Genomic DNA, 24,658 nt, shown 5'->3' with positions numbered 1-24,658 from the left:
GAATGACCACAGCATATTCCCGGAGCAATATGGCCTTAGTTGCTTATGCTCCTAAAAACCAAATAACTAACAAAGAAACTATAGTAGTAAGTCGTTCAGCAGTGTCAGAATTAGCCTTTCATGCTGTTAACGAAAAACATACTTTTTTATTTAACTAGGCCAAAATACTTAGTGTCTAATGTAATTATACACGACTATTCGGCCATATCTCATCTCCGATTCGTGGGCTTTTACGCACATGCTCAGAGACAAATAATCCCTATTTAAGTTTCATGCTCACCCCTATTCGGTAATTTTCATTCCTGTAATCACGATATACGGTCGAAAAGCGTTGTCAGCTTCAGGAAGGAAAATCGTTTTGCAATTTTTTTCATTAAATTCTTTTAATTAATTTTCTTATTTTTAATTGCATTAAATTGATTTTTAATTGTGTTAAATTGAATTTTATTGTGTTAAATTGATTTTTAATTATTTTTTAATCTATTTGTTACTCTAATGTAAGTTTTTCGATATTTCCATTTTAATTTCGGGAGAGTATCATACAGAAGTGTTCTACGTACTATATTGAGGTAAACTTCTCTTATTATTTTACAATTAATGCAAGCAGAGTAATTTTAAATTAGTTTATCTTTAAAATCGAGTGAAAATCCCTCTTCAATTAAGAAAGCCAGAAATATCTTTGAAACCATTGCAATTAGCAGTGCTGAAGCTGAGCGAGCTTTCAGCATAATGAATAATATTGTAACAATTGAACACGTTGCAGATTATAATAATATTAAATTTTCTGTTTATACTCCGGGACGACCAAATGATCAGAGGGGTTCACAAGATAGACAGAATACAAGAAACAGCACCATATTCAGCAGTCATGGGCTTGAACCCTGGTCACTCAAGGCATGTGTACTTATACACCCACGCGCCTGACCACTAGGCTACGGTGGCCTTCTTATGATGAGCATACGGTACATCTAAATGGAAAACCATTGCTTCAGTTTGATCCGTTACGCCAAATCATTCCTCTGTAATCATCACTCAGCTATTGAGCAAAGCAGAAGATCGACAAATATTAATAAAGAAGTAAATTCTATATGGCAATTTTTAGAATAAATTTTTCTTGAATATTTGTATAATAATTTTTTCATGTAATCTGTGATTTTTGTGTACCTTTTCTAGAAGAGTTTGTTTTTTGTGTAATATTTGTTTTTATATTATAGAATGTTTTGTGATAGTTTTTGTTATTTGTGATATGGGAAATATTTCATGTTATTTTTTATTTGCAATATTAAAATTTTATCATGAAAAAAAAATGTATCCATTATATTTCCCAAGTTGTTAAAAGCATATCCAAATCATCCCACTTGGAATGTGGGTATCCAGTAAAAGGGTATCCAAATCATTCCACTCCTAAATGGGAAAACCTTTATAGAGCTGACCCATCAACTGGTATACGTCTTTGCTACTATAGACTGAATGGCAAATTGACCTTAGTAAGATACAGCCTACTGCCTCTCATGCAATCCCACCTTGGATATATCATATACCACTGTGTGTTTCATTCACAGCCTAGGAAAAGCACACCATGTCCCAACAGAGAATATTACAAATACATGCCACACAGAACCCAGCACGGCCAGTACACACCAATCTACACAGATGGGTCTAAAACTGACAATCACGTTGGTGCAGCAGCATTATTTCCCAACATTGCCATATCCAAGAAGCTCCTCATCGAATGTAGCAGCTGTACTGCAGAACTCTGTGCTATCCGCCTATCCTTAAATTGCATACTCTCAACAGCCATATTGCATAGTGTTATATACACCGACTCCATTACTGCCATCCAAGCTGTACAGCAGAATAAAAATCATGATAATCCCTTACTCATACAAATCTGGAATACACTAAGTTAAACCAGAAGAAGCAACAAGTTCTCTTTTGTTGGATCCCTGGTCACTCTGAAATATCTGGAAATGAACCAGCCAGCCTAGCTGCCAAAACTGCTACTAATCCTATAGACTAGTGCATCTCAAACTTTTTTGGATCACTGTCCCCCTTGGTGGGATCACCGCCCCCTAAAAAAATCCCTCGCCAGGGCTTTTTTTTAGCCAACCAATATAAAGTGAAGCTAAATAACTGAAGTGAATATTTGTCTGTTTGCTTCCAAAAACATAAATGCAGCCCTGCATGTATGTGTGTGAATTATAAAGAAAGCTATTTACTGCACTTTATTCCTTCTTCATAAAAAATTACAACTACATAAATAAAGTCAGTTATAGTCACATAAATTAAGTCATAAAAATTAAAGTTAATTACATAAATAAGTCATGATATTAATGGAAATAGTTAATTATATTTTAATATTTAATGCAATGGATGAGCTTGGTGGAGATTTATTAGTTTATCAATATTAGGTTTAATATCTGTAAGTAGCAGTCTTAAATCGCCACGTTTAACAACATCCAGACAATTTCTTTGTTTTGTCAGCAATTGAGATACAGCACTGAAACCAGTTTCGACTAGATATGATGTTGGAAAAGAAATAAGTAATTTTTTTACAATTCCCCACAATGCAGGATAATAGTCAGGGATTTTCTTTTGTAACTAAAATTCCTGATATGAATTTTGAAATTTTGGCTTCAGTTCAACTTCATTTTGTAACTCAGTCAATTCTTCTTCTACAAAATGTTCACCATAGTCATTTAAAAAAGGATTTATAACCCAATCTGAAATTTTCAAATTAAGGAGATCTTCAAACCTTTCCTGCATATCTCTGTGCAACATTTCTAGATGATTACAAAAAGTTTGAGTTTCATCAGCTATTTTTTCTTTTTTCTCTATTTCCAACAGATTTGGAAATTGATACAATTCAAAACGTCGTCCTACGTTGCGCATAAAAAGCTTTAATTTTGAAATAAATGCTGAAATTTGAGTTTTCGCCTTAATAAGAATTACATTTTGTCCTTGTAAATGTAAGTTCATTGAGTTGAATCTAGTAAATAAATCTGCAAGATAAGCAATATCAGTTTTCATTTTCTTGAGGTCATTACTAAGGTCGTTGTTCCAATCTTCAAAAAAACTCGACAACAGTATCAAAGAGTTCATAAAATCTGTTGAGACAGTTGCCTTTTGACAGCCACCGAACCTCGGAGTGAAGTAGCAATCGTTCAAAATCTTCACTGTTTTGATCACAAAGCTTTCGAAATATACGATCATTCAAAGAATGTGCTTTAATTTTGTTTAGCAGTAATAACAGTTTGTAGAGAATTGTGCATTTGATCACCAAGGTTTTTCAGAACTAAATGCTGACGGTGAATGACACAATGAACAGTGATAATATTTGGCACAATATTTTTTAAATAAGCCATAAAACCCTTGTAATGGCCAATCATTGATGGTGCTTCATTGGTTGCACAAGCAAGTACATTTGTAAGTGGAATTTTCCTGTCTTTAAAAATCGCCCCCTTTCATGCCTAACTCCCCCATGGATAATTAAAATATCCCCCAGGAGGCAATATTGCTCACTTTGAGAAGCACTGCTATAGACCAATCATTTACTACACCTGCATCTGACTATAAGTACATTATAAGGAAGCGATGTCTTGAACAATGGCAACACATCTGGCAGAACCAAGGCAACAATGAGCTACTTGGTATAAAAAAAATCTAAAACCTTGGAACTCTATCATGCAGAGAACCAACGTGAAGAAGTTGAATTAGCTTGATTACAGATAGGCCACACGCACCTGACACATCTTTATCTGTTTGCGGCCACTGATCCCCCGCAGTGCACAAAGTGCAACACTCAGCTCACTGTCCAACATCTATTTATTGATTGCCCCAAATACAATGCTGAATGAAAAGCTATGTTTACCTTATATTCATGACGAACACCTCTTTCAGCATTTCTGACCTCCTAGCAGACACTGCACATGTGACCAAAATTTTTGGTTTCCTCAAACAGATAAAACTGTACAACGCAGTATAAACTTGAATAATAGCTATACATATATAGCTGTGTATTTAACATTGTCATAGTTAGGCACATTATGGCCTTTGCTGCTCTTGTGCTGTAAAAGCCTACAAACAAACAAACCTAGTTGTTTAAAAAAAAAAAAAAAAAAAAGAATAAAAAAAGTGGCACCTGTGCTGAGCACGTGAAGTAGATGGTTTTATGTGAACCTTTGTGTTTCTTTTAGGTATTTTATTTGTATATTGATTACGAAATAAAAGAGCTTTTGTATTGTAAATATTTTATTGAACATTCGCAAATTTTCATAATTTCTGGAAGACAAGGTACAATGGATTTATGATAACAAGGCATTTGACTCAGAGCCTCTTGAGAGCTTTACTTATGAGCTGTAACATGTTGGGATTACTGCCAAAATTCTGAGGTGGATCACAGCAGGGCAGAAGGCATAGGGTTTTGATTAATGGTTATTCTTCAGGTTGGTGTAATGTCAGAAGCTGTGCCATCGAGGATTAATTCAATAACCACCATTGTTTTTGATTTTCATAAATGGCATCAACAAAGGGATAGAGGGCGTGATGTCAAAATTTGCAGATTATATAAAGATTGGTAGAGTCATTAATGAACAGTGTCAAGCTGCACTCCTCCAGGATGACTTAAACTTCCTTCAAAAATGGTCAGAAAAGTGGCAGCTATGTAGCTTACACCTGGTAGGATTGAATTAAAAAGAGAAGATAGGGATCTGCAAGTTAAGAAACAAGCAGATATGAAATTCTCTGAACAGCTGAATAGTGTAAACAGGTGGCCAGCAAAGTCCAGGGCCAGATTTACATATAAGCAAAACACAGACTACAGCTTAGGGCCTCACATTACAAGGGGGCCCCACTCCACTTTAAAAAAATAATTTTTTTATTATTGTCACAGGTGAACTGTAAGAGAGAAGGACTTTATACATCTTGTAGCTTAGGGTCACAACAAGTTTGAATCCAATCCTGGCAAAGCCTATGGTGTTCTGTCAGTGATTTATCTAACAGTAGCCTGTAAGGATGGGAGATAATAATCCCACTGTATAAGGCAATTGTAAGACTGCACTTAGAATAATGTGTTCAAATATCTTAATATTTTTTAGATAAGGTCTAAAAATGATATTGAGGTTCTAGAAAGGCCCAAAGATGGGCAGCTCACATGGTGAAATTAGCAAAAGGATGATCATAAGAGGAAAGGCTTTGATTATGTGAGCTACAGAGCTTGGCAGCCAAGCACCTTATAGGAGACCTGATTGAGGTATTGTGATCTGAAAAGGACTACTAAAATGAAAGAAGGTGAAATTTTCAATGTTATTAAAAATTCCGGAACTAGGGCCCATAAATTCAAATTACAGGAGAAGTAGTTTAGACTAGATTATAGAAAATTTTCTTTTAACTAGTGAGTTGTGGATTACTTTTTCTGCAGGTAGTTGAGACTGACTATTTGAAAAGTAATTCAAAGGTCAACTGGATAATTATCTGTGTGAGGAGGGAATTGCATGATTTATATATATTTTTTTATTTCCATTTTACTTATTTTTTGCCTGTACAGCAAATGCCTGCGACTTCCTTGCACTGTATCACTAATACTAATACTGATAATCTTTTTTCCATAAGGGAAATCCCTGCTTTTATGGGAAAAAAAGAAATAATAATTGATCTAGATTTCTATTTGTCTGATTTTAATGAAATTCAGAATGGCTCAACAAACCTTTTTAAAAGGTTCAAATAGAATATTTCAAGAAAATTCATCCACTGCTAGTCCCTCTGTTACACGTGGATGGACATAGTGAAGACAATAGGCACATTTGCCTATACATATATGCAAACATGCCTAACAAGAAAGAGAATAAAAACACGTAACCCGAAACTATAATTTTGAATTTGTGTTGTGTCAAGTGAATTACCACACTAATAGTAGCAAAAGCTAATGATATCTCCCGACATTTTTGCACTCATTCATTCTGTGAAAAACCCATAGAAAATCACTTCAGCAATGACTCTAATAATTTATCTATTAGAATTAGCATTAATAGAGGCATATGATGCAAGAAAGCAAGCTTATACAGCATCAGCCAAAAAAAAACCCTTCTCATTTTGTCCATACACTCGCTTCAAATGTTTGTCTAGTTTTGCCTTGAATCTATTTAAGTTATCAACTTCTACAACGACAGGTAGAACTTTGTTCCAGCAATCAACCATCCATTCAGTAACAGCAAACTTCCGCTTGTCTTTCCTCAATTTGAATTTAAGACCTCTCAGGTGATTATTCTGAGCAAGAGGAAGAATCTCATCAGCATTAAGCCTTCTGAATCCATTCAAGGCCCTATACACTGCAGTCAGATCACTTCGCAGATGTCTAGTCTCCAGATGCTGAAATTTTCAGAATTTAAGTATTTCTTTGTAAGAATACCCCTTTGTTCCCCTCACCAGTCTTGTTGCCCTTTTCTGTACTCTTTTTAGCAACTCTGTCTTTCCTAAAACGAGGCTTTCAGACCTGTACGCAGTACTCAAAGGGTCGCCTGACCATTGCCTTATACAAGGGGATAATCACTTCCATATCCACTCTAGCAAACTTCCTGTTTTTTTTTTTTTTTTTAGGAGCATTAGCAACTAAGGCCATATTGCTCCGGTGATAGGCGGTTGTCATTCCCTGACCTTTCCGCATCCTCCGTGTTCGGTGGTCACGGGCTCAAATCCCAGTCTAATCAAGAAGCATGTGCTACGCACTGCTGCTCCTGGCCACCTGGCTATGGAGGCACTGCAAACTTCCTGTGTATCACTGACAAGATCCCATGACCTACTCTTTCAGCTTGACTGCACTGCTCAGAAAACTTCATATCTGACTGTACAATTACCCCCAGGTCTCTTTCATTCTCCACTACTCTGAGTGTAACACCATCCAGTTGGTACATTTCTCTGAAGTTACTGCTACCCATATGCAGTACTTTATATTTGTTAATGTTAAACTTCAGTTACCACTTCTCAGCCCATCTGCCCAACTTTTCCATATCCTGTTGCAGCAGCATATTGTCATTATTGTTATTATCAACCCTGCCAACCTTTGTATCATCTGCAAACTTTGACATCAAGCTTGATATACCTTCATCAATATCATTGATAAATATACAAAAGAACAATGGGCCCAGCATCAAACCCCGGAGAACATCATTAATAACATTAGACCATGAAGAGCAGGGTCCATTGATTACCACTGTCTTCTCCTACTCAACCATTCTTTTATCTATTGTAGCAACTTGCCCTTAATGCCACACTGCTCCAATTTGTACAGTAGTCATCTATGTGCATAATCACCTGAGAGTATCATAAGCTTTCCTGAAATCCAAGTATATGATATTAAAATTATTTATTGCATCCAGTTCCTTTCTGACCACATCATAGTATCCAATCAAATTGGTTAGACAAGGTTTACCCTTAACACACCCGTGCTGTGTCTCAGTTATTACTGCAGTCTTGTCTAGATGATCCTGCAGTGATTCTTTAACCAGTGACTCCATTGTTTTCCCTGGAACAGAAGTCAAACTAACAGGTCTGTAATTACTCATGGCACCCTTTGATCTGCCTTTGTGAATTGGAGATATATTTTTACATCTTCATTCCACAGGAAGAGATCCCATCCACCCCAGGTGCTTTTCTTATGTTTAACTTCAACAATTTCTCCTCCACTTTGCTCTCAGTTATTACAAAATCTTTTAACTCCCTGTTAGAGTTTGATAAACATCTGGCCTTCTCCTCCTTGAATAACTCCTCATGTATGAATGACATACACAATACTCATTTAGCTTGGCAGCTGTCTGGGAATGATCATCTACAGTCAAACCATTGATATCAAGTGGACCAATCTGATTCATCAGCATCCTTTTAGAGTTTATATAAGTAAAGAAGTCTTTGCTGTTTTTCTTTGTATCCTTTGCTAAAAATTTCTCATAATCTACCTTGACTTGATTACAGACTAGCTTATATCTACCCTAGGCTTCTGTGTCACCTGATAATTTACATGCATCCCCTGCATTTTTCTTCTCTGCCAAGGAACGGTTTAACTCAAAAATCAAACACAATAGTGAATAAAAGTTGGTCTTTAGCATTAGCGTTATAGCATTAGTAGAGGCATTTGATGCAAGAAAGCAAGCTTATGCAGCATCAGCCAAAAAAAAAATAAAAATATATATAAATAAATAAATAAAAAATAACCACTTCCACTTCACCCTTCTGTTCGTTCGAAATACCTGTCCAGCTGAGCCTTAAACTTATTTAGGCTATCAACTTCCACGACAAGGGATGGAAGTTTATTCCACCAACCAACCACCCACTGGCTAAAGGCAAATTTCCTCACGTCTATCTTACATCTGTCTTTTCTCAATTTGAATTTATGCCCTCTCAGGTGATTATTCTGAGCAAGAGGAAGAATCCCATCAGCATTGAGCATGCTCAAATCATTCAAGGCTTTATACACCTCTATCAGATCACCTTGCCGGTGCCTCGTCTCCAGACACTGTAATTTGCAAAACTTAAGCCTTTCTTCATAAGAGCACCCTTTGTTTCCATTCACTAATCTTGTTGCCCTTCTCTGTACTCGTTCCAGCATCTCTACATCCTTCTTGAAATGGGGCCTCCAGACCTGTATACAGTACTCTAAGTGTGGTCTGACCATTGCCTTATACAATGGAATAATCACCTCCTTATCCCTGCAGGCGCCTCCGTAGCCAGGTGGGAAGGAGTAGCAGTGGGTATCACATGCTTCTTGATTAGACCGGGATTCGAGCCCGTCACCACCAAATATGGAGGATGCGGAAAGGTCAGGGAATGACCACCGCATATTCAAGGAGCAATATGGCCTTAGTTGCTAATGTTCTTAAAAACCAAAAATAACAATATAATCCTTATCCCTGCTAGAAAAATTCCTATATATCATCGACAACACACCATGAGCTACTCTTCTAGCCCGTCTGCACTGCTCAGAAAACTTCATATCTGCCTGCACAACCACCTCCAGGTCCCTTTCATTCTCTACCACTGTCAGTGTAGTACCACAGAGTTGATATGTTGCTCTGGGGTTGCTGTTTCTCATATGTAGTACTTTACATTTGTCAATGTTAAACTTCATTTGCCACCTCTCAGCCCATGTGCTCAACCTTTCCAGATCCTGTTGTTGTAGTAGCATAGTGTCAGTAGTGTCCTTGACAACCCTGCCAACCTTCGTATCATTGGCAAACTTGGAGATTAAGCTTGATATACCATCATCAATATCATTTATAAATACAGAAAACAATAATGGACCCAATTAATTTGGAAGGTCTTTAATTTGGAGGGTACAGAAAAATCACATATTTATCTTCAACCAACAATTAGTGTGAGCTTGTTATTTTTGAGTTAAACCTCACAGGTTTGGCCATAACACTATGTATTCCATAATTAATTTATACTGGTCTCCAGGGGTTCTGTTATTTTTACATTCATTGTATGCTAACTTCAAAATTTTTTTTTGTCTTTTACATATGGTTTTATTAAATAGCATGTAATATTAATTATTATTAGCTATATGGTGCAAGGAAACCTCAGGCTTGTACTGCACTAGCCAAAAAAAAAATTCCAAAGTTACCATTAGAGAGAGAAGTAGAAAGGAATCACCAAGAAAGAGAAAAATGATGATATCCAGCTCATACTTGCATATATACCCATTTAAGCCGTCATCCATTATATATGTTAATATTTTTTTTTCTGTGAAACGGCATTCTCTCCTTATTTTTTCCAGGAAAACATTAAGGACAGCAGTACCCCACATAGCACTGAAACTGTTCCGTATTATGTGAAACCGTGCTGATTGAGGTATAATTATAATGGTTTTTACTTGAATGCGTTCGAGAGAAATAGTCTCTAAACAAATTATAATAAATCTATAAAAAATTTGCTCTAAAAAATTTGCTATAAAAAATTTCCAATTAAAAGAATTTGAAATAAAAAATATTGCAAAAATTTTATTAATGAAAAGGTAACATCATGAGAGATGAGAAAAAAGCTTTATTGTTTATTTAGGTATTTCAATAGGGAAGTCTAAAGTTGTCTCTTCTTTTTCTCGCATACATAGCTTTGTAGCATCAAATCCCATCTTGTAAAATTTGCCGTATCTTGATGCTGTGTTCAGCATTCAGATCTCCATTCATAATTGTCTCACAGCACACCTCAAGCATCGATGAGCCTTGGTCATCCAACACCTCGCCGGCAGTTCGTGAGTTTTCCCTCTTCAAACCACTTTCGTTAGGTACTAACCACGGCTGACCATGAGAATCCCACCAGCCGTGCCATTTTGGATATGCTCTGACCCAGTTCTCTGGCCATTACAATTTGGCCTTTGTCAAACTCGCTTAAGTCAGCTGCCTTTCCCATCTGAAGAACAAGAGTAACACTGATTAACGGAGCTCAGTATCAAGTGTTTTTTACACCGCGTCCCGAAATGCGCACGCATTGTAGTTCACCTGCAGTTGCTTTGATTTGCATAACGACTCGCCGGTCAAAATGTTTTGGCTCATCAGTGTAAGCTCTGTTACTTGCAGGCTCACCTGAATTTTTTCCATAAAAAATCTGGGCAAGTTAATGAAAAGTATTGCGAGAGATTCCACCAGGATATAGTCATTAGAGAAGAGGTGCCAAGGAAGGTGGGGTGAAGCTTATGATGAATGACCATATGTGGTTCTTGTTTCAGGATAATCACACTGACCATAGGACTGCCATTCAAGTAAATATTTCACTAAAGAGGCAAGGTGCTATTTGAACACAGGTATTGAAATAATTTTAGAAAATAAATGCAATGTTACATTGTTTTTCTGGCATGACTCTTTTGGGGATACTTTTTTCTCTTCAGTGATCAAGTTTTGGCTTATGCTCATTAAAAACAATTATGTTAATGCACACCTCAGTCCAAAGTAACTAATGTCATTTTTAATCAAATAAATTTTTAATCTACAGGGATGGGATACACTTAAATAGAAAGGATGCAAGAATATTTGCTGAAGCTATCGAGGCAGTGTTAGGTGGGTCAGAAAACTGCTAGCTTGGGGGGACAGTAGCCACTGGCAGAGGTGAAAGTGATTCTTGCACTGCTTCTATTGGAATGAGCAGAAGCCTGGAAAACAAGATACAGGATATTTCAGAGACTGCTGGGAGTCATTGTGTTGTGTTAGGGTAGCTAAGAAAAAGAACAGGTAGGAAGAAAAAGAGTAGGAGTTTGGTAAATAAATTTGATGAATTTGAGGTATTGCTCAAAGCATCAAAGGTGGATATCAGAGACGTGGTGTCACACAGATATAAGGAATACAGAACTGGAATTTGGGTAGTACAACGTCTACAGAAAGGATAGGAAGGGAGGAGGGTTATGCTATTAGTTAAGAAACACATAAAATCCAAGGAAGTGAACCAGTCGACATCGCTGGACAGTGCAATGTCGAGTCAGTGTGGTGTAACATAAGTATTGGGAGATCAAAATTAAGAGTAGGAGCGTGCTAAAGGCCTAATGACTCTGATGAGTATAATAAGAAACTGTACAGGGAAATAGAGTGGGCCAGTAAATCAGAGAGTCTTATAATGGGGGATTTAAATTTCCCAGATATTGACTGGAATTTGTGGGATGGTCACTCACACACTAGCAAGGCTTTTGTGGATTTATTGGATGATTGTTTTCTACATCAGCATGTTCAGGAGGCAACTAGAGGGAGTAATACTCTTGATCTGATTCTCAGTAGTGATTCTGCGTGCATTAAGAATCTGCAAATAAAGGAATTAAAGGAAAGGTAGCAGTGATCACAGTGTGCTGAAGTGGGATTTACTCAAAGAGGTAACTATCATCAGGGGTAAAGGAAAGGGTTATTGCTTTCATAAAGGCGACTACGATGGTCTGAGACAGTATTTAAATTCTATACAGCGGGACCAACTGATGATGTTACCAACAGCAAATTCAAAAAATCTTGGAAGCTACTAGGCTTTACCTAGTAATGTTGTTCAAGGTTTACAAGAAATATTGTTCAAGGTTTAGGCCTAAATGGATGTCAGCTGAACTAATGAGACATGGCAGAGAAGAAAAATGCATGGGATACATATAAATTAACACGTGACCCAGAAGCCTATGATAGATATAAGTTGATCTGTAACCAAGTTACAAAAGAGGTTAGGTAGGTGAAGGCAGATTACGAGAAATCTTTGGTAAAGGATGCAAAGAAAAACAGCAAAGAGTTCTTTACTTATGTAAACTCTAGAAGGAAGGGGATGAATCAGATTGGTTCAACTGTTGATGATCCTGCTCAGGTAGCTAACAAACTAAATGAATATTTGCATCGACATTCACACATGATTAGTTATTCAGTGAGGGGAATGCCAGAGGTGTATTCAACTCTGGCAGTGAGCTAGATAATCTTGTGATAACTGAGAGTAAAGTGGAGGAGAAATTGTTGAAGATAAACACAAGAAAGGCGCCTGGGATGGATGGGATCTATCCTGTTATATTAAAGGAGGCAGCCAAGGAAGTAAGGAAACTCTTAGCCATAATTATGAGAGCTTCCTCGGACTCAGAGGAGGTACCCATAGACTGGAGATGTGCAAATGTGACCCCAATTCACAAAGGAGGATCAAAGGCTGACACAAGTAATTATAGACCTGTGAGTGTAACTTCTGTTCCAGGAAAATTCCAGGAGGCACTGTTTAAAGAAGCACTGCAGGATCATCTATTCGAGACTTCAGTTATAGCTCGGACACAGCATGGTTTTGTTAAGGGGAAGTCTTGCCTGACCAATTTGATTGGATTCTATGATGCAGTCACAAAAGAACTGGATGCAGGGAATAACTTTGATACTTTTGCACAAATTGGATCAGTGTGGCATTGGAGGCAAATTGCTGCTATGGATAAAGGGGTGGTTGAGGGGGAGAAGGCAGAGAGTGGTAATCAATGGACACTGCTCGTCATGGACTAATGTTATTAGTGGAGTCCCTCAGGGTTCAGTGTTGGGTCCATTATTGTTTTCTGTATTTATAAATAATATTGAGAGGCGCCTCCGTAGCCAGGTGGGAAGGAGCAGCAATGCGTAGCACACGCTTCTAGATTAGACCGGGGTTCGAGCCTGTCACCACCAAATACGGAAAATGCGGAAAGGTCAGGGAATGGCCACCGCATATCCTGGAGCAATATGGCCTTAGTTGCTAATGCTCCTAAAAACCAAATGACAACAAATAATATTGATGATCGTATATCAAGCTTAATGTCCAAGTTTGCAGACGATACATATGTTGGCAGGGTTGTTAATGACAGTATGCTGCTGCAACAGGATCTGGAAAGGTTGAGCAGATGGGCTGAGAGGTGGCAAATGAAGTTTAACATTGACAAATGTATAATACTACATATGGGAAACAGCAACCCCAGAGCAGCGTACCAACTCTGTGGTACTACACTGACAGTGGTAGAGAATGAAAAGGATCTGGGGTAATTGTGCAGGAGATATGAAGTTCTCTGAGCAGTGCAGATGGGCTGCAAAAGTAGCTCATGGTGTCTTATCAATGATAAACAGGAATTTTTCTAGCAGGGATAAGGAGGTGATTATTCCCTTGTATAAGGCAACAGTCAGGCCACACCTTGATTACTGTATACAGGTCTGGAGGCCTCATTTCAAGAAGGATATAGAGCTGCTGGAACAAGTACAGAGAAGGGCAACAAGATTGGTGAATGGAACAAAGGGTTGCTTTTATGAAGAAAGGCTTAAGTTTTGCAGTGTCTGGAGACTAGGCACCTGCGAGGTGATCTGATTGAGGTGTATAAAGCCTTGAATGGTTTGAGCATGCTCAATGCTGATGAGATTATGCCTCTTGCTCAGAATAGTCACCTGAGTGCGCATATTTTTCAAATTGAGGAAAGATAGATGTGCGGAAATTTGCCTTTAGCCAGTGGGTAGTTGGTTGGTGGAATAGACTTCCATCCCTTGTTGTGGAAGTTGATAGCCTAAATAAATTTAAGGCTCAGCTGGACAGGTATTTCGAACAAAGAGAGGGGTGAATTGGAATTTTTTTTTTTTTTTTTGGTGATGCTGTATAAGCTTGCTTTCTTGCATCATATGCCTATGCTAATGCTAAAAAAACACAAAACAGGTGAATCCATTATTTATTAAAAATTCAAAGTCACTGTTGTGAATAGTTTACAAAATTGCTGCATTGGGCCAATACAGTAATAATTGTGCCCAGTAATAAAGGTTTTATTATATATGTAATGAACATTGTTTTCAATTAGAAGTGTTTCTTTTGCACTTTTCTTTGTTGCTCATTTAAATTTGGTACATTTATTTACTGCTCAACACAAAGGCACTAATCGATATTACCTATTTTCTGATGAGTGAGCCAAATAGGTTTGAAACCAGTTACAACAGTGCTTTTTTTGACTTTTAATGAATTATGGATTCACTAACAGGGTGTGGTTATTCGCTTACAAATAATATTAGATAATTTATATTCCTGTGTATAAATGTAGTTATTGCGTAAGCCCAAGCTCTGTCACATGCTGGAGAACAAAAGTGTCTTCAAATAGTCACAGCAGGAAAACCTAATGCAGATTTAATATTTTCTCAGTCTGTTTTTGGTAACTATGTTGAAATAGCATTCTGCTTCTTTACTGAAATGCTGCATTGGACTAGTGCAGCGATTGTTATCTTTTTAATCTGTATTTTTATTTTCTTCTGCAGACTGCTTGACTGCCCGTTTTGTTTCGATACATTTATTTATTGCTCAACTCGGTCACTAATTGAGACTGGCTGTTGTCTAACGAGTGACCCAAATAGGATCAAAATGTTAAAACAGTGACTGAGTTTTTAACAAATAACAGATTTACTTGTTGGGTGATACTTAGTGTTATTCTCCATGCAGTCATGATAGAAAAGCATAACACACTGTTGTTTTTCTTAAAATATGCATTTGTTAAGGATTATTTATTTATTATCATTATTTATTTATTTTTTTGATTAATCTGAGGAGGGTTCCTAATTTGATAATTAAATTGTGATTTTTTTTTTTTTTTTTTTTTTTTAGTTTCTCTTTTATTTGTAACAAAAAATAATACCTCTGTTCTGTACAGATGCTGAACATAGTTAATAAATCTATAATATTGTTTATTTACTTTTCTTTCATATATGATCAAAGCATTGATGCTAAAAAAAAACTTATTGCATTCAGAATGAGCTTACACTAATTCATAAAGTTACATAGTGTAATTCATATTAGATTCAGAAATTTTTATTTAACTGAAAAAGCTTATATAAATTTAAAGAGGAATTGTTTAACTTTAGTTAAAGTGGTAAAGAGGAAAATGAGGGCTATGTGGGAGAATGCTTTTAAGACTGATGTTGCATCTCTTGCATTGATTTGCTAATACTATGAGAACAGTTTCTATGTGTGATATATATCTATGTAGTGAATACACATGTAGTAAATTTTAAGATCAATTTTTATTCTTTGATGAAGGTTTTAAAATTACTGCAGTTTTTATTTTTAATTCTTGTAATATTTAGAGCTCAAATTTGTATAGAAAACATGTTTTCAAATACACAAAAAAAAAGTATATAAATTGTGTAATTTGGAAATTATATAATAATTTGTGTGGATATGTTATCTTTTATATTTCTTTTCTTTTTTTTTTTTTTTTTCAGTCTCATCTCTTTCTACTTCAGTTGGTTCATAGGCCAACAGTTCGCTCTGTACTTCAAGGACTCCTCAGGAAACGTTTACTACCAGCTGATCACTGTGTTGCCAAAATCAAGCGAAACTTTTCTAATGCAGCAGCATCAAATAGTTCAATGAACATGGAGGATGGTGTTGAACAAACTGCTATCAAAGTGTCATTAAAATGCCCAATCACATTTAAAAGAATAACACTTCCAGCAAGAGGACAGGAATGTAAGCATATACAGGTAAATAAGATGTGCCACATTTTTTAGACTTTATAGTAGTAGATAATTATAGTAATATGCATACCAATACATCATAATGACATATACTGTAGGTGGAAAGGTGGAAACAAAAATAAGCAGCATACATTGGAGTGGTCAATGTGCCATAAGTTGCAAAAGAAGAAATTTGAATGTTGGTGAGCAGTTTTGTCGGAATGACTTTTAAGCAGCCCAGATCATGTGTGTAAGTGATGTATACCCAGTTGAGTTTGTACATACTGGCATAGTTAGGCTCTGTGGTTCACTTGGCAAATCGCTACTCATGTTGGATGATAGATTTGCTTCTCTGAGAAAGATTATCAATAATGTAAGTTCATCATTGGGACATCTAGGATGATGAAGCTCTTAGTGGACTTTAGTTAGGAGCAGAGTTGCCTACCACCACTATATCTCATCATGTACAATGACTTCAGTCATGGCAACAAATTGTCTTTAGTGATTAGTCAATGTTACATTTAGGACAAGCTCGGGCAAACTATGGTCTGCGGGCTGCATGTGGCCCGCCACACATTTTTGTATGGTCCACAAGCTTTAATTGTATTTTCGAAAAAAGTTTACTTATTTTATGCCTTTTGCGACGCCTTTTTGAAAAATAAATTTGTATATGTAATATATTATAGAATTTGTATATGTAATATATTATAGAATTTGTCAACTTGTAAATTGTTTTATCATCTCTGTATTGTTCAAATTGAGATAGAATTTGAAATTGTGCGCGAACCAGAGCGAGCCAGCCAGCGGGTGCTTTTATAACGGTATAATTTGCGATTATAAACTAACTGCATGAAACTACGGTAACAGACAACTGGTGACGACAACAATGGCTTTCCTGTGGTGGTGGAGTAATAGGATAGGACTGCTGACTGGCCGCAGTTCCAATCTGTTTTCTCTGACGGTCATCCTGCAGTTAGTTTTTTTGCGTTATCTTCGGTTATCATCTTGGTGCCAGTAGCGATAAAAATAATATTTACGCCCTTTTAAAAATGAATCCCTCCAGAATATGACAGCACGACAAAAGAAATGGTCCTCAGTCCCCAGCAGCTTTCACTCTCCCTCTTACGGCAGCGAGAGGATCAGAGTGGAAGCAGAGGGTGCTAAGAATCTCTGGGTACGACCAGGCTACCATGCACGGAAACTGAACTTGGCCTGTTATAACATAAGATCACTCATCTGTGAAGACAGGATATTAGAGCTGGAAAAGGAATTATAAAATGTGAATTGGAATATCATCGGTTTGGCTGAAACAAGAAGAAGAAATGAATCACTTATAAGTTTATCAAGTGGAAATCTGCTGTACACCAATGGAAACAGTGAAAGGAGTGAAGGTGGAGTTGGGTTTCTGGTCCATAAAGATTTAAAAAAACAAAATTTTGGAATTCAAAAGTACATCACCAAGGGTGTCAAGACTAATACTCAAGATTTCTAAGTGGTACAAGCTAAAGGTTATAATGATTTATGCACCAACATCGAGCCACGATGATGAAGAGGTTGAAGAAATGTACACCGAAATTGAGAGGTTCAACAGGTGACACAGGTAACTACAGACCTGTTAGTTTAACTTGTGTTCCGTGGAAAATAATGGAATCACTAGTTAAAGAAGCATTGCAGGATCATCTAGACAAGACTGCAGTATTAGTTAAGACACAGCATGGGTTTGTTAAAGGGAGGTCTTGTTTTACCAATTTGATTGGATACTATGATATGGTCACAAAGGAACTGAATGCCAAAAATAATTTTGATATCATATACTTGGATTTCAGGAAAGCTTTTGATACTGTTGCACATGGAAGACTACTGTACAAATTGGAGAGGTATGGCATTAAGGGTAAGTTGCTACAATGGATAAAGGGATGGTTGATTGGGAGACAACAGTGTGGTAATCAATGGACACTGCTCTTCATTGAAAAATGTTGTTAGTAGAGTTCCCCAGGGTTCGGTGTTGGGCCCATTGTTGTTTTGTATATTTATCAATGATATTGATGAAGGAAAAGCTGTTCAAATTACAGAGGAATATGTGTTCTGAACCTGCTGTTAAAGATCCTTGGAAAATGGATTAGGAACCATTTAGAAGCCTGAATCGAGATATCAGAAGAACAAAGTGGTTTTTCAGCTGGGAGATCATGTATAGAGCATATATCAACAGTACGATATCCTTGAAAAATGCCAATCAAAAGGAAAAAAAATCTTTATGATTTTCATTGACCTTGAAAAGGCATATGACAGTGTTCTAAGAAAACTCATGGGAAGCACTGAAAGAGGCAAATATTGATGGACAAATGATTAACATTATTAAGGCAATTTACAGGAATAATAGATGCAGAATTAATTGGGATCAGCTTTGTCACCCGGATTCCACACTTCAAAAGGCTTATTACAAGGTTGTTGCATGTCACCAACACTTTTCAAAATTTATATCGTCATCTGCTTAAGATCCTGGTAAAAAAAAAAGCAATAAAATGGGATTGCCGAATTAATAAGAACACCTATATTCACAATTTACTTTTTGCAGATGATCAGGTGGTGACAGCACAAGACTTAGAAGATGCAAAGTGTGCATGTCATCAATTGTTTGAGGAATATAAACAATGGAGTCTAAAAATCAATTTTAGCAAGACCGAAATGTTGTCTTCTGACCAGGACATGTTCTAAATATTGTAGGTTTTAAAATCAAACAAGTCGATAAATTGAAATATTTGGGATCAATTTTACAGTGATGGATCATCCCAAGCAGAGATCAATAAGAGAATTGCAGACGGCAGAAAGGCTATTGGCATGTTAAACTCTGTTCTGTGGAGCAAAAATATCCTAAATAAAACAAAGAAACATATTTCAAACGATACAAAGTTTTCTATTGTATGGAGTGGAAACCTGGACATTGAATAGGCGAGCGGAAAACAAATTGCTCTCCACAGAAATGGATTTTTGGAGACTGTCAGCAGGAACTTCTAGAAGAGACAGAAAACAGAATGAAGACATAAGGGAAAAAAATGGAAGTGAAAAAGACTATTATTGACACCATCAAAGAAAAGTGTCTAACATGGTATGGACATGTAAAACAGATGCAAGAAAACAGATATCCAAAGGCTATCCTGGAAGAAGGAGAATAGGAAGACCTAGGAGGACATGGATGGATGGAGTACGGGGAGTGCATGACAGCCTGAGGCTTAATCAACCAAGACACCCAGAACCGCACTTTATGGTGGGAAAAAATTCCTAACAAGAAATAACTTGTAGGCTGAGGAAGCCCATTGTAAATGGAAACACTCCTCTTGAATGAAATTGATGAAGGTATATCAGGTTTAATGTCCAAGTTTGCAGATGATACAAAGGCTGGCAGTGTTGTTAACAACAGTAAAGACAGTTTGCTACTACAACTGGATCTAGATAAGTTGGGAAAATGGGCTGAGAAGTGGCAACTGAAGTTTAACCTTGACAAATGCAAAGTGCTGCATATGAGTACCAATAACCAAAGAGAAACGTACCAACTGTGTGGTACTACACTCAGAGAAGTGAAAAGTGAAAAAGACCTGGGGGTAATTGTGCAGTCAAATATGAAGTTTGCTGAGCAGTGCAGATGGGCTGCCAGGGCAGGTCATGGAGTCTTGTCAATGATATATAGGGATTTTGCTAGCAGGGACAGGGAGGTGATTATCCCATTATACAAAGCAACGGTCAGGCCATACCTAGAGTACTGTGTACAGGTCTGGAGGCCTCATTTTAGGAAGGATGTAGAGTTGCTAGAACAAGTACAAAGAAGGGCAACAAGACTGGTGAGGGGAACAAAGAGGTATTCATACCAAGAAAGGCTTAAGTTCTGCAAATTGCAGTGCCTGGAGAGTAGGCACCTGCGAGGTGATCTGATTGAGGTGTATAAGGCCTTGAATGGGTTGAGCAAGCTGAATGCTGATGGAATTCTTACTCTTGCTCAGAATAAGAACCTAAGGGGGCACAGTTTCAAAAAGAGGAAAGATAGTTGTAGAATAGATTTGCAGAAATTTGCCTTTAGCTAGAGGGTAGTTGATTGGTGGAACAGGCTTCCATCTTTTGTTGTGGAAGCTAATAGCCTAGATAAATTTAAGGCTGAGCTGGACAGGCATTTGGAATGAATGGAGAGGTGAAATGGGAGTTGTTTTTTTTTTTTTTCTGAACCTGGAACAAAAAAATGAATAACAGGCACATCACTTTGCATAAAAGGGTTTTTATTCTTGTAATGGGCCATTTATCATAGAAGAGTTCAGAACTGTCCCTGCTGTTAACAAAGGCAGTTACCCTTGAACCAGATGACATCAATTATGAAGTCGTTAAGCACCCTTCAGCAAAATATGTGTATCACCTGCCCTTTGCATATAACAATCTTTCTTGAAGAGCAATTTCTGGATACCTGGTGCAGTGCAATTGTCCTTTCCCTTGCTATGCCAGAAATGATCCTAAAGTTATAACTATTGTCCTTTCACTCTGTCTAGCTGTTTGTGCAAAAACTGGGAGGGAGAATGGTCAGTGTCTGTTCTTAAATGGTATTCAGTGACAGATGAATTACTCCGTGGCTATTGTGGTTCCTCCTAAGGAACATGTTCACTTAGGCCCGTTTAATTATATTGTAAACATTCTCTAAGACTCTTCCTAAAATGAGGGCACTGATGTCTGTGTTCTTTGATACGGAAAAGCATGTGACAACTTTGAGATTTAGTATTTTAAAAATACCATTATAACTTCAGTCTTGGAGATCATCTCCCCATTTTTATTTAAAAAAAAACTTTTCATCCCAGCAGTCCTTTTGCCAAGAGGAGGGGAATACACCATGAATCATTTTTAAGTGTTATTCTTTTTTGCCATCAAATTGAATTACATTACGTGACAATCTTTTGCAGCTGTCAACAGTTGAAGCAAATTGTTGATGACTTTAGCATATTTTTCCACCACACAACATTTGAGGGTTATTGGAAGACAACTGCAACATGCCATTGACTGCCTCAACTCTTGGGTAATGGATAATGGTTTCAGGTTCTCACCACAAAAGGCCATTTGTGTACATTTTTGCCATAAGCATAATATTCATCCTACACTCGAAATGAGTTTTGGACGAAATGCACCTTAATCTCTGTTGTGCCCTTGTTTGTTTTAAACTAGATTACGGATCCATCCCATGTGTATGCATTGGCCGGAAATAGTTTACTTGGATTGCTAGATCCCATCTACCATCATACTCTCCTTATTGCTGCTGGAATGTTTCACACATATCCTGTTTTGACTTTATGCTGTGCTTTCAAACAGAAATTCCTGCCAGACCACTTACTGTAGACAACCATTTTCGATCTATGCTAAGAAAACTTCTATAATAAGTTTTTCCACTGTGGCTCAAAATCAAATGTCAAAATTGTGGCACCAATATCAAATTATATTAGACTGCTGACGATCATTTCAGTATTTGTATTGAATAACTACTCTGAGATTTACATATCACAACAGACAAGCTTGCCTGATCATCACCAAGGCAACCCATTCCAACCTGCCATTCTCGTATTCCAGTATGTGACTTCTTTCTTAAGAATTGGGTGAAGTCTGATGCTCCATCTTCTGTCTACCTCCATCTCTATTCAGTACTGAGCTGAACAATCTGACTTCTTTTTTTCAGTTTACACAGACAGCTTGAAATTGCTGTATGAACTGGCAGAATTGCTTAACAAGTACAGGTCACTGTTGAAAAAAAGCCGTGAAATAGGGTTGAATTTGAAAGTGTCTGCAATTCTGCCCAGACACGATAGGAGGGAGTATCTGATGAGAGCCTTGTCGATCAATTCGGCACTGGAAAGATTGTGCAAGGCTCAAGGGGTAGAATTTTTTTCAGCCTGGACTGTACTTGTTAACAGGAGAGATTGCTTCTACAGGGATGGGATACACTTAAATAGAAAGGGTGCAAGAATATTTGCTGATGCTATCGAGGCAGTGTTAGGTGGGTCGGAAAGCTGCTAGCTTCAGGGGAGACAAAGACGAATAGATTAACAGTAGCCACTGGCAGAGGTGAAAGAGATTCTTGCACTGCTTCTATTGGAATGAGCAGAAGCCTGAAAAACAAGATGCAGGATATTTCAGAGACTGCTGGGAGTCATTGCGGTACAAGTAAACACATGGGTTGTGTTAGGGTAGCTAAGAATAGAAATAGATGCATGTCTACTTGCGTGTACACCAATGCTAGGAGTTTAGTAAATAAATTTGATGAATTTGAGGTATTGCTCAAAACATCAAAGGCAGATATTGTTGGGATATCAGAGACGTGGTGTCACTCAGATATAAGGAATGCAGAACTGGAATTTGGGGAGTACATCGTCTACAGAAAGGATAGATTGGATAGGAGGGGAGGAGGGATTATGCTATTAGTTAAGAAATACATAAAATCCAAGGAAGTGAAGCCAGTGGACATCGCGGCAGTGCAGTGTTGAGTCAGTTTGGTGTGACATAAGCATTGGGAGATCAAAATTGAGAGGAGTGTGCTATAGGCCTAATGACTGTGATGAGTATAATAAGAAACTGTACAGGGAAATAAAGTGGGCCAGTAAATCAGAGAGTCTTATAATGGGAGATTTTAATTTCCCAGATATTGACTGGAATTTGGGGGCTGGTCACTCACACACTAGCAAGGCTTTTGTGGATTTATTGGATGATTGTTTTGTACATCAGCATGTTTGGGAGGTAACTAGAGGGAGGAATAGTCTTGATTTGATTATCAGCAGTGATTCTTCATGCATTAAGAATCTGCAGATAAATGAACCACTAGGTTCATTAATGAACCTAGTGGTTCATTTATCTAGTGGTTCTGTGTCATAAATGACACAGAAGCCTATGATAGATAGGCAGTGATCACAGTGTGCTGAAATGGGATTTACTCAAAGAGGTAACTACCATTAAGGGTAAAGGGAAGGGTTATTGCTTTCGTAAAGGCAACTACTATGGACTGAGACAGTATTTAAATTCTATACAGTGGGACCAACTGATGATGTTACCAACAGCAAATGCAAAATGGGAAGCATTCAAAGAACTTATCTTGGAAGCTACTAGGCTTTACATACCAACTGAGAAATATTGTTCAAGGTTTAGGCCTAAATGGATGTCAGATGAACTGATGAGGCATATGGCAGAGAAGAAACATGCATGGGATACATACAAATTAACACATGACACAGAAGCCTATGATAGATACAAGTTGATCTGTAACCAAGTTACAAAGGAGGTTAGGTTAAGGCAGAAGGCAGATTACGAGAAATCCTTGGCAAGGGATGCAAAGAAAAACAGCAAAGAGTTCTTTACTTATGTAAACTCTAGAAGGAAGGGGATGAATCAGATTGGTCCACTTGATATCGATGGGTCAACTGTTGATGATCCTGCTCAGGTAGCTAACAAACTAAATGAATATTTTGCATCGACATTCACACATGAGGAGTTATTTAGCGAGGGGAAAGCCAGAGGTGTATTCAACTCTAGCAGTAAGCTAGAGAATCTTGTAATAACTGAGAGTAAAGTGGAGGAGAAATTGTTGAAGATAAACACAAGAAAGGCACCCGGGGTGGATGGGATCTATCCAGTTATATTAAAGGAGGCAGCAAAGGAAGTAAGCAAACCCTTTAGCCATAATTATGAGAGCTTCCTTGGACTCAGGGGAGGTACCCACAGACTGGAGATGTGCAAATGTGACCCCAATTCACAAAGGAGGATCAAAGGCTGACACAAGTAATTATAGACCTGTGAGTTTAACTTCTGTTCCAGGAAAATTAATGGAGGCACTAGTTAAAGAAGCACTGACATTTAGACAAGACTTCAGTTATAGCTCGGACACAGCATGGTTTTGTTAAAGGGAAGTCTTGCCTGACCAATTTGATTGGATACTATGATGCAGTCACAAAGGAACTGGATGCAGGGAATAACTTTGATATTATATACTTGGATCTTAGAAGGGCTTTTGATACTGTTGCACATGGAAGACTGCTGCACAAATTGGAGCAGTGTGACATTGGAGGCAAATTGCTGCTGTGGATAAAGGGGTGGCTGAGGGGGAGAAGACAGAGAGTGGTAATCAATGGACACTGCTCGTCGGGGACTAATGTTATTAGTGGAGTCCCTCAGGGCTCAGTGTTGGGTCCATTGTTTTCTGTATTCATAAATGATATTGATGATGGTATATCAAGCTTAATGTCGAAGGTTGCAGACGACACAAAGGTAGGCAGGGTTGTCAAGGACACTACTGACACTGTGCTGCTGCAACAGGATCTGGAAAGGTTGAGTAGATGGGCTGAGAGGTGGCAAATGAAGTTTAACATTGACAAATGTAAAGTACACATGGGAAACAGCAACCCCAGAGCAACGTATCAACTCTGTGGTACTACACTGTCAGTGGTAGAGAATGAAAAGGACCTGGGGGTGGTTGTGCAGGCAGATATGAAGTTCTCTGAGCAGTGCAGATGGGCTGCAAGAATAGCTCATGGTGTATTGTCAATGATATATAGTAATTTTTCTAGCAGGGATAAGGAGGTGATTATTCCCTTGTATAAGGCAATGGTCAGGCCACATCTAGAGTACTGTATACAGGTCTGGAGGCCTCATTTCAAGAAGGATGTAGAGCTGCTGGAACGAGTACAGAGAAGGGCAACAAGATTAGTGAATGGAACAAAAGGGTGCTCTTACGA

The 24,658-nt window shown here is 37.7% G+C and overlaps 1 protein-coding gene across 1 annotated transcript in view; it reads left to right on the top strand.

Moving 5' to 3' along the window:
• LOC150081696 (zinc finger MIZ domain-containing protein 1-like) overlaps positions 1-24,658 on the top strand; it is an 811,610-nt gene that overhangs the window by 684,193 nt on the left and 102,759 nt on the right. Inside the window, exon 13 of the mRNA XM_090378811.1 lies at positions 15,684-15,944. Within this exon, the coding sequence (XP_090234937.1) occupies positions 15,684-15,944 (261 nt within the window). The remainder of the gene's footprint in view (positions 1-15,683; positions 15,945-24,658) is intronic.

The sequence above is a fragment of the Mastigoproctus giganteus genome, chromosome 8, assembly GCF_048544385.1.
Source record: "Mastigoproctus giganteus isolate SK-2022 chromosome 8, ASM4854438v1, whole genome shotgun sequence".
NCBI classification, from domain to species: domain Eukaryota; kingdom Metazoa; phylum Arthropoda; class Arachnida; order Uropygi; family Thelyphonidae; genus Mastigoproctus; species Mastigoproctus giganteus.
This window is presented reverse-complemented; position numbering and strand designations above follow the sequence as displayed.